General features: G+C 38.8%; 1 protein-coding gene across 5 annotated transcripts in view; it reads right to left on the bottom strand.

Moving 5' to 3' along the window:
- Window positions 1–17,751, bottom strand: part of LOC132177513 (ATP-dependent DNA helicase homolog RECG, chloroplastic) — a 68,367-nt gene that overhangs the window by 15,506 nt on the left and 35,110 nt on the right. For all 5 annotated transcript variants that reach the window (XM_059589868.1, XM_059589871.1, XM_059589870.1 and 2 more), the window contains 7 exons: window positions 5,886–6,049; window positions 4,696–4,777; window positions 1,619–1,708; window positions 1,284–1,517; window positions 686–757; window positions 344–496; window positions 109–252 (listed from right to left, as the gene is read on the bottom strand). In XM_059589868.1, coding sequence (XP_059445851.1) covers window positions 109–252; window positions 344–496; window positions 686–757; window positions 1,284–1,517; window positions 1,619–1,708; window positions 4,696–4,777; window positions 5,886–6,049 — 939 coding nt within the window. The remainder of the gene's footprint in view (window positions 1–108; window positions 253–343; window positions 497–685; window positions 758–1,283; window positions 1,518–1,618; window positions 1,709–4,695; window positions 4,778–5,885; window positions 6,050–17,751) is intronic.

Below are 17,751 nucleotides of genomic sequence, written 5' to 3'. Positions count from 1 at the left end.
AAAATATTTGGAACTGGCCAATGTTCTGGCAAATGTGAAACCACACCTTATATATAATTCAGTGCTTTCCAGAAAAGATGTAATAATAATTCAATGGAAGTAAACCACCTTACTGTTAAACCTTCCTCTTTGGATCACACCAAAGCGATGTTGCTCGTCCACCACTGCGATACGTAAAGCAGAGAACTCCACATTTTCAGCTATTAGACTGTGGGTCCCAATGACCAATGAGATATTTCCAGTTTGGAGGCCCTGCCAACCCCCAGTCTCAGTAATGGGAATCTCAAAAAGACAAAAATAAAATAAAATAAAAAATGCAAAACAAGTAGAAGATAACGCATGCCTCACGAATGATCCGTGATTGTTTTGTTGGGGTAGAGCCAGTGAGTAAAGCAACTGAAGGTTTCTGTTCAACCTCTTCCATATTCTCTAGCAAATTAAGCAAGTGGTGATAATGCTGGATAGCAAGCAACTCAGTTGGAACCATGAAAGCTGCCTACATGTAAACAAAGTATTTGCAATGATAGTTATGTATCACAAATTATATCTATTAATTGACTAGGATTCCAAGTCAATTAAGAAACAACAAATTAAATCTACAAAAACTAAATAGTATGACGAATGCATACTGTCATACGTACTTAAAAAAAATTAATGAAAAAATAAAATCTTTACAGTGACTAACCTGATATCCAGAGCCAAGAACCTCCATACATGCCAAGAAAGCCACCACAGTTTTCCCACATCCAACATCACCCTGAAAAGAAGTCTCAAAACATATTATCAGATAAAAAGCCTATTCATTGTTTTATGCACTCAGTTATGTGCCACACCCTTCACCAAAAAATCTATCTCTGTTAATAGGGAACCAGAGGAGAGAGAATTTGTTCTAGTAAAAAGGCAGTAAGATGCATACCTAGCTCAAAAGTTTACAGGGCTACTAGAAAAGCAGGTGAATGAAGAAAGGAAACACCAATAACTAGACAAGCTACCATCCTAGTCAATAAAATGTGCTGGTAAGTTGGGCATGTATGATATATCTATGTAGGCACTGGTTTGAGGGGATGAAACAACTAGGGAAAATTACTAGATGGATGAACATAATCCATATCAAGATAATGAAGAGGGAAGCAGAGGATTTCATGCATAACTAGATGTCATTGGAGTTAGATTGCTTGTAACATATATCAATACATGCCCACCATGTCACGATTGATATTGAGTTGGTGGCATCTATAGGGTTAAAAAATGAAGAGCAGCAATATTAATACAAAATGAAAAACCTGCAACAGCCGGTTCATAGGGATTGGCCGCTTTAGATCCCAAATAATTTCTGAAACAGCGCTTAGCTGACTAGAAGTAAGGGAATACGGAAGAGCCTTCAAAAACTTCTTGGTGAGACTGGACCATTCTTCCATAAAAATAGCGTTTAATTCAGGTTTTCTATATCTGTCGAGCAACCCATCTTTCTCTATTTTTGTACCAAGACCTTCAAGCATTTGGTACAAGCGTCCCACCTGAAAGAGAACAACAATTTGATTAGTTTGAGTCTATAAATGACCAGAGCATAACAGCAAAGCATAAACTCTACCAGTGCTATATTAGCAATCAAGCTCACCTGCAGGTAAAAGAACTCATCAAATATAAGCCTTTTGCGTGCCAAATCAGCCTCATCTATATTCTTCGGCCTGTGAATCCCAATATATGCCTACATTGTTGGAAAAACAATAATATTCATCTCTCCGCTGAAAATAAGCACACTGATAACAAAGTCAACACCAACACATCACATATATCCCTATCGCATCGTTTTAAAACTAGTAATCTATGACCAATCAAAAAGTGATTCAGAAATAGAAACTGGGTCAGCACTTGAACAGTTCAAAGAAATTTAAAGCACAAATTGAATACAAGTTCCACATAAGAGCAATTAAATATTGATACATTATATCAAGTGCTCATAATTTACAATCCCTAGGCTCCAATATGATTATTTGTGAGAAACCTCGACCTGATATTTGAATAATGGAATGAAATTTAAAGAAAATGTGCACGTCTTACTTAGAAGCATGTAAATATTGATATAGTTATATGCATTGCTCTAACCCTTATGGTTCAATAGGAATATTTATGACAAAACCCAACCTGATATGTCTTTTTCTAGTTGAGGTTGATAGGGAAGAAATGGCAACATTTCTGAGAATGGATTGGAGTAGTTTTCCCATAGATGGAAAATTTTACCACAAGATTTTATGAATTTGCCAATTCTTCCTCAGCATTCAAGGTGTGTGGTAGGAGTATGGCTCTTTTTTGGTTGGGTATCTGGTGCCCAATATCCACTGAAAATTCCTTTCCCAGATTTTTTTTTTTTTTTTTTTTTCCCTGTATCCATGAATAAAGAAGAAGCAGTAGCTGAATGTATGGGGTGAACAGGAAGGAATTCTTGGAATTTTGAGATTTGTTTCCTCAGTATAGGATTGGGAGGTCGATTCTCTTGATTCCCTTCTACAAATTCTTTATGCAATACAGGAGAATGGCATACAGGAATACCATGCGGTGGAAGTTGAATAGGAAGTAGTTGATCAGAACAATTCGATGCTGTTAATAGTTTTGTAGTAAGAAGATTAGAGGGAGAAGAGGAGGCTGCTATATTATTCAGCTTCTTCTTAACCTAATACAAATATCCTAATATATAGGATTACGGAAATATCATAAGGACCAAACTACCATCAAACCCTAATGATTTACTAACCCTAATAACTCTTCTAACACTCCCCCTCAAGCTGGATCGTATAAATTAAATCCAGCTTGGAATAAACAAGCAAACGAATAACACATATAAAAACATACTCTAACACTCCCCCTCAACTGGAACAACTTGGAGCAGACTATACAAAGACTTATAAAAATAACAAGAAAAGTTGCTAAAAACTTCAACGCCGGTCAAAAACTCGTCGGAAACTGCAACAGGCAATCGGATCTCGCCAAAAAACACCAAGGCCGATAGGATCTCGCCGGAAAACAACAAGGACCGGTCAGAACCCATCGCAAAACACCAAGGCCAGTCGGATCCCACCGCAAAACACCAAGGCTAGTCGGATCTCACCACAAAACACCAAGGCTGGTAGAATCTCGCTGGACAACAACAATCGGTCTGAAACCACGGCAAAACACCAAGGCCGGTCAAATCTCGACAACTAACAATGGTCACATTTCATGTGATCAACCAACGAGTCTCGCCAGAACTAGCAGGATACACGCAGAACACGCCGAAAACACCAAAACCAAGTCGAAATACTACTGAAAAATCAAACAGGAGCCTTCACCAGAACTTCGCCCAAGACAGAACACGCCGGCGACTCCAAACCCACCAGCCACATAATCAATCGACGACCACAGAGCAACTTTTCAACAACATAGACCACGCCGACACTAACAAATTTTTTTTTTTTTTTTTTTCTAATGGCCATTGCAACATGCCGATGTCCTTACACCAACCACCACAAACGGCACCAAACATCACAGAAAATTAGAAAACTAGTAGGAAACACCACAAAAACCATCGGGAAAGCACACGGCAAACCTTTTTTTTTTTTTTTTTACCTCAACCACAAACATCTTTCAAAGCACTGCCCGTGTGGGCTCTAAGCCCACATGGGTGGTGCTGCCACCAAAAGAACACTCACCAAAACAAAACAAAAACAGCGAAGAACTAAGTCTACAAACAAAGGAACCATGATTTAAATCCTAAGATTCTGATACCATGTTAATAGTGTTGATGCAAGAAGTTTAGAGGGAGAAAAGGAGGCAAATTGTATTATCCAGCTTGTTCTTAACCTAATACAAATATCCTAATATATAGGAGTAGGGAAATATCATAATGACCAAACTACCCTCAAACCCTAATGACTTACTAACCCTAATAACTCTTCTAACAGATGCTACACTAGATACAATGTGAAACATTGAAAACTCACATGGTGTCAATAGAATTGCATCACATAGGGGGTAAAGATGTGTAATCATTCTTGGAGAAGAAATACTGAAAAAGATGATTTCCAACAAGATTAAATTATGTTTTGCCAACAACTTAGGGCATGTTTGGGTGTGCGTTTGAGAGGCCTAAAAGTGTGTTTAACACTCAAAAAAATCCGTTTAAACAAAAAAGTACACTTGTAAGGGTCCAAAAAGCCTAAAAATTGTCAAAACACACTTTTGGCAAAAACTTAAAAATGAAGCTTTTGCCAAAAAGCACTTTTTAACTTAAAAGCTCAATTTCTCAAACACAATCTCAAGCATGCTCTTATTGTGTTAATCTCATAATTGAAAGTAGAGGCAACAAACAGATACTTTCAATTATGTGTAATCCAACAAGTGAATGATCACTACGTTACTTATGAATTAAATGATTAAACTCATCAATTCTTATCAATTAAAGCTTTTGAGATAAGTAGTAATTTAACATAATATCAAAGTTTTAGATCTTGAGTTCGAACCCTGACTCCAATTCCTAATTTAATAAAAATATTCAATGTGTTGGATCTCACCTATTAAAAATTTAAGTCCACACGTTAAGTGTTGATTAAATAATTAAATTTATCTCTGCTTATCAGCTTAAACTTTTAAGATAAGTTGTGATTTAATATGAATAAATAAGTATGCATCGATGAAACAATTAGAAGTAAAGACACTTACATCGTGAAGACTTAACAGTCCGAAGTCCTGAGTCACATCTTTTGGTATAGGATCAATATTAACTGGCAAGGCTTGTAAGACTCTGGAAAAAATCAAAATAATTATTTTATATATTGGTGGAAAGGCATGCTTACAAACAGAAAACCAACCAACTCTATACTTTAAGAAAACAATAGAAAAACAATTAAAAAAAATTAGCTCCCATTGAATTAACAAGGAATACCGTTACAGCTAAATAACTAAAGTGAGGTCAAGCATCCAATTAGACCTACCAAGAGTTTTTGGTTATATGAAATAATTGCATCACCAAATTGGGATCTCCAAACAATACTAATATAAAAAGGATCAGCTATCCAATAAGATTACATTCCATGTCATGGAGAAAATGTCAAATGCGCACATATATATAAAATAAATAATAATAAATAAAAAAACATCTTTAGTAGGAAAAAACCTAGACATCTAACGAACAACTGAAGTCAACTTGAACTTTGTATATCATTTGATTACACTCGGTTAAATTACACCTCGAAGGAGGTTACTGCCTCTTCAAATACCTCGAAAGGTTCCTCATATTTACCTAAAATTTCCAAAGTTTCACTTTCAAGAGAACCCCTTTTTTTTTAAGTAAATAATCATGAAATCGTTCCCCTAGGCTTGAGAGAAACTTCTTCCTAACATTCTGAAAGAAGCAACCTTTCATTGAAGTCTAAAAGACAGCAAATTCCCATCACCATCCTAACATTTAGAATAAGATGAAAACCATTACACTAAAAAAATTTGCTTCAAAAAACTAAGTTATCCAATATAAGACTGTCTAATCAAAACACATAACGGCAAAAGTAATTACTATTTCATTAACACAGCAAACAAAACAGCCACTTTTCAATGCAGAAACAGAACTCTTCAAACTAAGATAGCTTCACACAGGTATTTATAAAAGAGTGGAAATAACAAGAAAAGGAAAGTTCAAAGAATTTTGCATCATAAGCAACTAACCCCAATAAGAAAAGAAAGGATAAAGCATAATGAGCAAGAAGGTAAGAGACCCTAAAGTACTAGTTTCATTATTTTCATAGCCAAGTAGCATATATCTGAAAAAGGGAGAAAATTAGATACCAAAGTAGTAGACCCTGCCAAAGGGTCAGGTTGTGATACATTAGAACCATATTAAGGTAGGAGGTACCAACCTTGCAATTATGTCTCTAAGAAAGTTTGGATTTAAGCCTCCTTTTGAAGGGTATATGGGATACGGCCTCTCTTTCGCATGAAAGGATGAATCCTTTTGATCTTCGAGCGCATCAATATTGTACTCTCTCATTTCAAAGTGATCCTTAGTACGCATAGTCCTCACCTATATTAAAAGGCAACATTTAAGTACAAGTCTTTCTTTCTTTTTTTCCTTCCTTTTTTTTTTTTTCTTTTTTTTTTTTTTTTGTGTGTGTGCGCGCGCGCATTACAAGTCTTAAATATACTGAAAAAAACAAGGACAAAATACTCAATAGATTAAATAGCATCTAATAACAGAGATCGTAAGTAAAAAATTGGTTTAATTTCATCAAGAGAAAGTCCAACCCCTTCAGCCATTATTTGTCCCAGTACAACCAATTCATACAATTGCATATACACAAACTACAAGTAGAAAAAATCATAATGGTGCTACAAATGTAATATTATACCCAGAGGGAAACTTTTTAACTAGTTGTATGTATCTTGGAAGTGGTTTAAATTCAAGAATACCCCACCATTGCCCACATCCAAAAAAATTATAATGCAATCAGCAACTGCAGCAGTGTGCTGGCTGATGCTCATTCAGTTCTTCTATTTATAATCCAGAAACCACATCCTACACTAAAAGAACAAGCGACAACTTCACAGGTAAAATGTTCTTCACAACTAGAGTTGGAACTCATACGTGTTTTCGCTGTCTTCGTCCCTAGGACAGGCATTGACTCTCATAATCGATGCGTGTAAAAGGAAGATAGAAATTAGTATCTCACCCAGAGTCGGTAGTACAATATGGTATCATTTCAAAAGCCCAGGAAAGGAATAATACAAAGGTTAATAATAAAGCAATATTTATATTCACAAATTGGTAGGACCCACTTATGCTCAGGATTGATGGGTCATATATAAGGTAGACTTCGTACCTTTTAGAGGTGCAGTATTCTATTCTAACAAAACTTTCTGTTTGACAAAAATGCTAACAAAACTTTCGTAAGGTGGCACTTAAACAAAATTCCTAAGGTGGCACTCAAACAATCAATAGATTTCCCTTCTATTTTACATAGAGCATTTAATTATGATACCTACACTTGGCTCAGGTGGCAACATGTTGTCATGGGGTAATGCTTTTTTATTTGCAAAACGTCTTTCAGGGCCAAATTTCTTCTAAGACTAATGTTATTCTTCACACACATTTATTACACTTATTTCACACCGTCTAACGTGGTATATTTTAAGTGGCTTCCCGTGTCAGTTACTTAAAAATAAATAAATAAATAAATTTAAAAAAAAAAAAAAAAAAAAAAAAAAAAAAGTCACTTAAAACACGTTACGTTAGCCGGTATGAAATGGGTGTAATAAATGGATGTGAAGAATAGTATTAATCTTCTTCCAACGCCACCTTGATGCTACCAAAATAATCAAGAATGAAAAACTTATAATTTAAGAAACCATTTTCCGGAATTCCAAGAAACTTTGTCTACACCATAACCGTTAAATCACCACTTTTCCCATAAAAGCTTAAGCTAATAGGAGGAGGTAAATTTAAGAGAAAAATACACTTTACACCCCCTGAACTATCCACTCCTTTGCACTTTTAGCCCCAATGTTTAAAAACTGACACTTTACCTCCCCCAAAGTATCTGACATTGACACTTGACCCCCATGAAGTACACTTTACCCCCTTGAAGTATTTTCAGTTAACACTTTACTTCAGGGAGTAAAGTATATTTCATGGGAGTCAATGTTGATGTCAGATACTTTGGGCAGTAAAGTGTCACTTTTTAAACAATGGGGTTAAAAGTGCAAATGGGTGGATGGTTCAGGTGGGTAAAGTGTATTTTCTCCTAAATTTAATCACTTAATCATTACTTTAACACTCCCCCTCACGTATGGGATCAAACTCTCTTTTAATAGGTAAGACCCAATATATTGAATATTTAATTTAAATGGGGGATGATTGATGGAGTCAAGGTTCGATCCCATGATCTTTGACTCTGATACCATGTTAAATCACCACTTTTTCCAAAATTTTAAGCTAATAGGAAGAGGTAAATTTAATCACTTAATCATTACTTTAACAACAACATCATTCCTGGTTTTTCATTGGACCTTCTTAGCCCATTCTATTTGAACATATGAGGTAAGTATGCATCAATCCCACTTCATGAAGAATTCATGCTCTTGTTTGAAATGTCAAAAATTGTAACGCCCAAGAAATCTGATCCCTTAGAATAATTGATAAACATCATTAAAATGATCAAAATAAACTATCATCAAGTTTTTATACGTGTCTTAGACATGTCATAAAAGTTATGAATCATTCGGATTACGTTTTGGGGTCGGTTAAAGAGCATAGTGACATTTCAACTTGAAACTTCGAACATATGAAAACATGGTCAATATGATTATATTAAACTGAGCCTTGTTATTTTATATAAGAATATGATTATACTTTCGATATTTTGAACATGTGTTATGAAAAGATGATGTTAATAAAAAAAGTTAAGACTTAATAAGGAAACCCTAGTTACGGGGGTCAATAACCGTAATTCCTAGGTTACAAAAGAAAATAAATGTAAGGCCTGAAATTATGAGGGCAAAGAACCATAGTGCCTATAGTTACGAGGGCAAATAACCGTAATACATGTAGTTACGTGGGTAAATAACCATAATACCTGTGGTTACAAGAGTAAATAACTATAATTCCTACAATACATAGGAAAATAACTGTAAATCCTTAGTTACGGAGGGGTCTTATCCATAATTCCTAATTACAGAGGAAAATAACTATAAGCAAAGAACGACAAGAGAAAGCAGATTTAATGTATTGCATGTGAATAAGATAATTGTTTTATTGCTTTCTTGCTTTAGATGTATAAAGTATGTATATGTTTCGTGATTATGGATCGTGAAATGTGTGTGTGTGTGTGTGTGGTAGTTGAGTTATATGACATATATAACATGCCAAAGAAAATATAAAAGGATTTTGTATACTCATAAACTTATCTTCAATGATTATTTTATCAGCAATGATTTCAATAATAAATTGTCTCTTTTTTTAAGAAAACCTAATATAGTTGTTATTATAATTGCATGTTAGAGATATTTTCTAAAAGGAGGCTCTTATTATAAAGGTCAATTTCTATTATACTTATTGGGACTATGTATTCATTTATTCGCCAATGTACTACAATTACATAATGGATAATACTAGACATCCCAACACTTTTTCCCAAATTCCTTTTCCCAAATGATCTGGTCCATTCGATAAATAAATAGATTTATATATATATATATATATATTTTTTTTTTTTTTTTCTTAAATGAATGTAGGGTCTAGATCATTTGGGAAAGGGAATTTGGGAAAAAGTGATGGGATGCCTAACAACCCTCTTACATAATTGATGTTGCAAAGAAAGGAACTGAGGATGAGGACCCTTATGCACAACTAGGGTTTTGCGTCTAAGACTGTCTATAGTCTTAATTTAGTTTTAGCCTATCTTATATTAGTCTAACTTTGTTTCTATTCTAATGTGTCGAATGTGGCACCTTTTGGATGTTAGTGTGTATTTAAAGTTGTAACCTAAAAATATTAATATTTATTAAATTAGAAGTTTATTCAGCAGCTCTTATTTGTTATGTGATAGTACTGTCATGAAAAAAAGAAAAATTATTCTAATGCGTGTTATAAAAGCACTACCAACAGATACCCTATAGCCCATTCTCTTCCCTATATATAGGAAAATTTTCAAAAAAAAAAAAAAAAAAAACCACCTACATCAATATCCCTATATTTTTCCTAAACAGTTGAGTAGCACTTTAGCTACCCAATGCCTTATTATAATCATTAAAAAAAATATTCTCTCTCCTATCACATCTTTTCAACGCAACCCCAGGATATTCTTTCTTCTTCGTTCAAGCATTTTCCCCTAGTTTCCTTAAAAAGCTCTCTCTCTCTCTCTCTCTCTGACCTCAAGCCTTCCTTTTCTTTTTACATCTTTGTACATTCCTCTTTTTACATCTTTGTACAATCCTCTGCCATTTGCCATGAGCACTTCTAAATCAAAACTCCAAGATCTTGATTGCTCATAACAAAGCTCTTGGATAGGGGATGTACGGATAAGAAAAAAGAAAAAATCCCCATCCTTGATGGAATCAATTCCGGAAAATCAATATACTAACTCTTATGTTCTTATTGGTAAGATTTTTGCTCTCAATCTTGCAGGAAGATTACACAGAGGATAGAAAGGGCGACACAGAATGAGAGAGTGAGATACAGTGAAAGGAAAAAGAAAATTAAAAAAATAAAGAAAAAGTAAAATATATATATATATAGGGAAAAATTAAGGGAAGCTGTTGTGGAGTCTATTTGTATAGGGAAGAAAAAAGTAGTTTTGTTCCCTAAATCTAGAAAAATTGATTGGATGTCTGTTGCTAGTGCTCTAAGATGTAGTAAGGTCACGTGTAACATCCAGATATTTTCCACCTGCAACCTTGTTCTAAAGGGCGGGGCATTACAAAAATTTCCAGTCACCTTATAAGAATCAAGTCAACATTTATCCATGTTCTTTCTTCAATCTTGTGATAAAAGAAAAGAAGGAAGAATTCTTATTATTTCTCAATTCTCGAATGATACATCTAAGCTTGTTTATATAGAGAAGCAACATGCACTAATAGGGAATAACAATAAATAAGAACATATATGGAAAGGAAATTAAATCATATCAGCTTTACATCTTCAACACTCCCCCTCAAACACTCTCTTCATTAAAATATCCACAAGTTGTTCCCCTAACTTCACTTGAGGTATACAAATCAATCATGCACACAATTTTTTCTTCATAAAATGTTTATCAATTTCGATGTGTTTAGTTCAATCATATGGAACTAGATTACAAGCACTTCTAATCTCTTCATTATTTTCACAATATAGGCTCATAGACTCATTGCAATCATATTCAAGTTCTTTTAGTAGAATCTTCAACCATAATAACTCACATATCCCATAAGCGAATAGCTTGGAATTCAGCTTCTGCACTAGATCTAGAAACCACTAATTGTTTCTTACTATGCCAAGTAACTTGACTTCCTCCCACATCCCGTGGAAGATCTTCGATCCGTGACTGACCTAGCCCAATCAGTGTTTGCATAACCTTCTACTTTTAGATGATCATATTATTTGGAAGTTGGGTGTTGGCCTGGTTAAGATATATGTACTAATTGGGTCTCTTCATCTAATAGCTTAAGATATCCAGGGTCTTTGAAGGAGCCGGCGCGTGAGGGCGCGTGTCAGTGGTTTGGTGCTATTTTCTGCTTGTACAATGATAGGGCCGAGGAGGTGGAAGGTGGAGTCCAAGGAGTTTGAGGTGTGCATTAAGGTAGGGGCATCAGGGGTGAGAATTTTTGAGAGGAGCAATAGATTCACAAGGTCCATCTTCCTCAAAAAGGATGAGCTAGCCTGGATGGTGCGAATAGTGAATGATCTGGTGGCAGTGGACAATTCTGAAGTTTTCTGGGATCAATCCAGAGCTGGATACCCTAGAATTATTGCTCAGAAGTGTTCTAATAGGCATGGCTGCTTTTTGACAGTGGAATTTGATGGAAGAAGACGATGTGGCTCGATCATCATCCCTGAAGGACGTCAAGGTTTTGGGTGGGTTCGTTTCACCAAGGAGATACAAGCAGCTAACTCATCTCTTCGTGAATACCGATTGTCCAGAGAGTTTAGAGAGATTAGGGGAGAAAAGGGAGATAAGGAGGTGACGAAGCAAAGAAGTTACGCGGAGACGGTGAAACTGTCATCAAAGGCAACCCAGGAAGCATGCAATATTTGTCAAGAACAGGGTCGGCGAGGAAATACGTTTGATAAGAAGACCTTAGGCCCGAAGCAGACCCAAGTTCCGGCGATGGCTGAGGGAGGTTCGGGGGGGTTGCCGATGGAATCTGGTATGATCCCGACGACATCTTCCTGGCCGGCGAAGTCTGCTCGAGGTCCAGTAGCGGGTGGTGCGATTGTTACGAAAACTGACAGTTGCGTGGAGATTTTGCCTAGAGTTCCGACGAGGTCAGCAAAGTCGGCGAAGAAACCTGAACCGATGTCAGTACCTGATCGCGTGAAGGGACAGGAGGGGATGGGGTACCACGCTGGGCAGACCTACTCTGAGGTAGGCATTGAGCTCCTCAACGTGAAGGAGTGTTTGAGACGTCTGAAGAGGGAGTGTGACGTGGGTATGTGTAAGATCGATAGGGTGATTATTCAGATGAAGTCTAGTGGGCTTGGGCCGGGAGATAAGGAAGATGTGGATCAGTGGAAGGCTGCTTTGAAAGAAAAGGAGAAATTTGGGCCGGGAGGGAAAATTGTAAAGGCCAACAGCAGACTAAAGGTGAAGAAGAAGGTTATTTTTAAGCCCAAAGGCTTTGTGGCTTCAGCGGTGGGTTTTGGTTCTAGCCCAGCTCAATCCTCTCAAGCTGGGTTGTATTCTACAGCGGACTCTGAGAAAGTCACGACTGGGTCGCAACTTCTCAAGCCTTCTCCGGCGTGCTTGTTGTCGGCTGATAGAGAGATATCAGGGGGAAGGGGGACTGGGTCAACGCCGGCTAGGACTCCAAGGGTGTCTATCGGCGTTTCTGTGGGGGGCGATAACGATCTCTTGGCCGGAGAGAATTCAACCCATTTTCCCGGAAGCCCGGTGGAGGAGTTTCAGAGCACTGATAAAGGGAAATCTCTGTTGACTTATAGGAGGAGGAAGGATGGCCGGCAGAGAAGGAGTGAGATTGCGATGGGTTCGCTAGAAGCCTCGGTGGCGGCGTCTGGGCAGCTGAAGGGGATCCTTGGACCGACGCCGGAAATTTCTCAGAGGGTGCCGGAGACGATTCTGTCGCCGGAGGACCATCAGAGGACGCCGGAGAGGACTGGGGGGACCCGCGAGGCTGGGAAAGGTGCATTTTTGGCCACACGACAGTTGCTGAAGGGGAGCCCCTCTCGCCGGAAGGTTGAGTTGGCAGGGGGGGCTGGGCTCAGCAGGTTTATCGGGGGGAGGAAATGAGTCTGGGTCCTCTGTTTCAACCGGGACAGGAAAGATTGAATCGAACATCGGATTTGGATTCTTTTGAGTCTGATTCAGGTATGGATGGGGTTAAAATTTCTGAAACAGTAGGGTTGGAGGATTTAGGGTCAGACACAATTTCATCCAGCTGGGTAGTTGAAAACTGCCTCAAATTCTGTCCAAAAATTGGTGTTTCTGATGAGGGGAAAAAGGAAGACCTGAAGGGCTTGTTCAAAGCTATTGAAGCTTCAAGAAGGCAGTACGATTCTGATTTGGGAGGTGTTTCTGCCTATGTCCCTGCACTCCAAGGACTTGAAGAGATTGAGGAAGGTGAGAGGGTCGCTTTGGTGGATCATGAAGCTTAACATCGTAGTCTGGAATGTGAGAGGGTTGAATGCCCTCAAAAAAAGGCTGTGCATTAGGGGTCTTTTGAAAGAATGGAAGGTAGATATAGTGTGCTTGATTGAGACTAAGATGGAGACTATCTCCCGGGAGGTGATACATAGTCTTTGGGGAGGTCAACATGTGGGGTGGAAGTTTAAAGGCTCTATTGGTTTGTCGGGGGGGATGTTAATGTTGTGGGATAGGAGGGTTGTGGAGTGTAAGGAGGTCCGTGAGGGGCTTTACTCTTTGGCTTGTTCTTTCCAAAATGTGGAGGATAGTTGGGTTTGGGCGTTTGGGGGAGTGTATGGGCCAAATGAGGAAGCGGAGAGAAGGGTACTATGGGAAGAGCTGACCGGTTTGATGAGGGTGTGGGAGGTCCCTTGGTGCTTTGGCGGGGATTTTAACATTGTTCGTTTTCCTAGTGAGCGCTCCAGTGGTTCTTATTATTCTTCAAGTATGATGGCTTTCTCGGACTTCATTTCAGAGAATAATTTGGTGGATATTCCGATGATGGGGGGTCAATTTACTTGGTCCAATAATCAAGAAAATGAGAGTTGGTCGAGGATTGACCGGTTCTTGCTATCCCCGGAGTGGGAAGATCACTACCCAGCAGTTTCACAAAGAAGACTTCAACGCCTGCTTTCCGATCACTTCCCTTTATTACTGGAAGGTGAGACTCCTTGTGGAGGTAAGAAGGTTTTTAAATTTGAAAATATGTGGCTCAAAGCAGAGGGTTTTGTTGATAAGGTTGCTTCTTGGTGGGGGTCGTATTCGTTTGAGGGCTTACCTAGCTTTGTGCTTGCTAATAAACTGAAATCCCTTAAAGAGGACTTGAAAAAGTGGAATGAGGAGGTTTTTGGGGATATTGGGAGGAAAAAGAAGGAGTTGTTGGGAGCTATCCAGGAGTTGGATGAGTTGGCAGAGTCAAGAGGCTTAAATCAGGAGGAGAAGGTCCGGAAGGCGGACAAGGTGAAAGATTTGGAGAATACCTTGTTGTGTGAAGAAATTCATTGGCGCCAAAAATCAAGAGCTTTGTGGCTCAAGGAGGGGGATCGGAATACTCGCTTCTTTCACAAGATGGCTAATTCCCATCGCAGGTACAACCGTGTAGAAGTGCTCCGTATCAATGGCGTCTTATCCGGAGATCCTGCTGTGGTAAAAGATCACATAGTGCAGTATTACCAAAGCCTTTATTCGGAACATAGCACTTGGCGCCCTAGAATGGATAACCAGCCCTTTTTGTCCATTGAGGAAGAGGATACTAGGTGGTTAGAAAGAGATTTTGAGGAAAAGGAGGTTTGGGAGGTGGTAAAAGGTATGGAGGGTGATAAGGCTCTAGGTCCAGATGGTTTTTCCATGGCTTTTTTTCAAGCTTGTTGGGGTATTTTAAAACAAGATGTTATGGCGGTTTTCGCAGAGTTCCATCGCAGACGTCAATTAGAATGCAACTTTTATTTCTTTGATTCCGAAAAAGGCGGATGCAGTGGAGATGAAGGACTTTCGGCCCATTAATCTGGTGGGTGGGGTGTACAAAATTGTGGCCAAGGTCCTTGCCAATAGGATGAAAACGGTGTTGGGTAAGGTCATCTCCTATTCTCAAAATGCTTTTATTGGGGGCCGGTAAATCCTAGATTCCGTTCTCATTGCAAATGAATGTGTGGATAGTCGCATGAAATCAGGGGTGCCAGGTGTGCTTTGTAAATTGGATTTGGAGAAGGCCTATGACCATGTAAACTGGGATTTTGTTCTGTATTTGCTGCACAGATGTGGTTTTGGCGAGAGGTGGAGGGCTTGGATAGAGTGGTGTATTAAGACAGTAAGATTCTCCATTCTTGTGAATGGTTCTCCAGAAGGCTTTTTTAACAGTTCAAGGGGAATCCGGCAAGGGGATCCTCTCTCACCGTTATTGTTTGTGCTTGTTATGGAGGCCTTGAGTAAGATGGTGAATGCGACGGTTGACCAAGGCCTTCTGACTGGTTTCTCAGTGGGAAATAGGGCCTTGTCAGAATTAATGGTCTCCCATTCCTTATTTGCAGATGATACTTTGATTTTTTGTGAAGATTCTATCGAGCAAATCCGGTATGTTCGTCTCATTCTCTTATGTTTTGAAGCTGTTTCGGGTTTGAGAGTGAATCTGGGAAAGTCAAAGATTGTGGCCATTGGTGAGGTGGAGAATATTGGGGTCTTAGCTGATATCCTTGGGTGTAGTGTTGCCGAGTTGCCTATGAAGTATTTGGGTCTTCCCCTTGGGGCGATGTATAAGGATACGGTTATGTGGAATGAAGTGATCGAAAAGATGGAGCGTCAGATGGCAGGGTGGAAGAGAATGTATCTTTCTAAAGGAGGTCGTTTAACTCTCATTAAGAGCACTTTGGCTAATCTTCCGACTTACTTTTTGTCTCTGTTTCCGATTCCTGTTAGTGTAGCTAAAAGGATTGAGAAAGTTCAAAGAGATTTCTTGTGGGGTGGAATGGGAGATGAGCCCAAGTTGCATCTTGTGAGTTGGGATCAAGTCTGCCGCCCTCTACGCTACGGAGGTCTTGGCATTCGGAAGTTGCACCAGTTTAATCAAGCTCTTTTGGGGAAATGGCTTTGGAGATACGCAAATGAGAATGGGGCTCTTTGGTGCAAGTTGATCAAAGCTAAGTATGAAGACCAAGAAGGTGGGTGGTGCACGAAGGAGGTTTCGGGTTCTCATGGTGTGGGTCTATGGAAGCATATTCGTAAAGGGTGGAATTTTTTTGCCAAAGGTATTCGGTTTGAGGTGGGGGAGGGCTCAAAAGTTCGATTCTGGCATGATATTTGGTGTGGGGACAATTCTTTGAAGCAAGCCTTCCCGTCCTTATTTAGTATCGCCAGACACAAAGAAGCTTGGGTGAAGGAGAATTTTATCGGGAGGAACGGGGTTGTTGAGTGGGATGTCATTTTTGTTCGATCGGTTCAAGATTGGGAGTTGGATTTGGTTTCTCCTTTCTTTGATCGGTTGTATTCTTGCAAGGTTTCCCTAGGCAGTGTTGACCGTATTTGCTGGTCCTCGTCTAAGAAGGGCAAGTTCGAGGTAAAATCGTTCTACAAGGCCTTGACCATATCTAATCAAGAGGAGTTCCCTTGGAAGAGCATCTGGCGAACTAAGGCACCGCAGCGAGTGGCTTTTTTTGGGTGGACTGCGGCCCTAGGCAAGATTCTGACTCATGATACGCTACGCAAGAGGAACATAGTGGTAGTGGAGTGGTGTTGTATGTGCAAGAAGACTGGAGAGTCAGTCGATCATCTTCTTCTCCACTGTGAGCTCGCAAGAGCTCTTTGGCACATGATTTTCAAGCGGTTTGAGTTGCATTGGGTCATGCCTTGTGGCGTGAGGGCCTTGTTTGATAGCTGGTGGTCGGGAGGGCGTTCTCGAAGTGCGGTTGTGTGGAAGATGATCCCTCTGTGTCTTATGTGGTGTATTTGGAATGAAAGAAATGCTAGATGTTTTGATAATTCCACTAGGACCATAGAGGAATTGACTCATTTTTTCTTCTTTACTCTTTACTCTTGGACGGCCGCTTGGCTTGCTCCTTTAGTGATTAGTTTTTCGGATTTTCTTCTTCATTTCTCTCCCTCTTAGGCGCTCTCTGTGTATACTTCCCGTGTATATGGGTTGCGCCCCTTTGCGCTTTTTATAACATCATTACTTATCAAAAAAAAACAAGAGAGAGGAGAGTAAAAAATAAGCTTAAAAAATTATATAACTTTAGCTTTGTGGCTCTTGGAATGTAGGGAGCATCTATGACGAGAGTTAAATATAAAGTAGAGAAGGGAGCTTGTTAAATGGGTGTTTTCACGAGTTTTGTTAGATTTTTAGAGAAAAGCTGAATATAAAGAGCCCATTGTGAATGCTCTAAGTTCATGAAGTTGAAACAGTATCTGTTGACTGACGTTTATTCTCAAATTAACCTGACATTCTGAATGTAAAATGACCAAATGGAGGCCATGCTGCCCCCATAATAAATCTGACAAATGCATACTGCATGTCACCCAATGATGTCAATGACATGCTTACTTGTCAATGCTTCAAGTGTATGCCACCTTCCAAAGTTACTATTTGCAAGATAAAATAATAAAAGAGAAGTACGATTGTATCAAGTACCGTGTAAGCATTAGATGGTCCACCTACTGTACTCTTAACTCCAGCTTCACCATATTGATCATACAAAGCCCTCTTTTTATCATCTGATAGCACCTGACAGCGTTGTACTTCAGAATTCAAAAGACAATATCATAAATATATTTAGAAATTTGGATGAGATAATTTGCTTCAGTCGCAAGTTGATTGCATCAATGTGGGGAAAAAAAGGAAACCTTGTTTTAACATGTACATAAAACTCGAATAATAGTAGTCACAAAAAAAAAACTGATG

The sequence above is a fragment of the Corylus avellana genome, chromosome ca4 (genome assembly GCF_901000735.1).
Source record: "Corylus avellana chromosome ca4, CavTom2PMs-1.0".
Classification (NCBI taxonomy): Eukaryota; Viridiplantae; Streptophyta; class Magnoliopsida; order Fagales; family Betulaceae; genus Corylus; species Corylus avellana.
The sequence above is the reverse complement of the archived record's forward strand: the minus strand, read 5'-3'. Positions and strand labels throughout refer to the sequence as shown.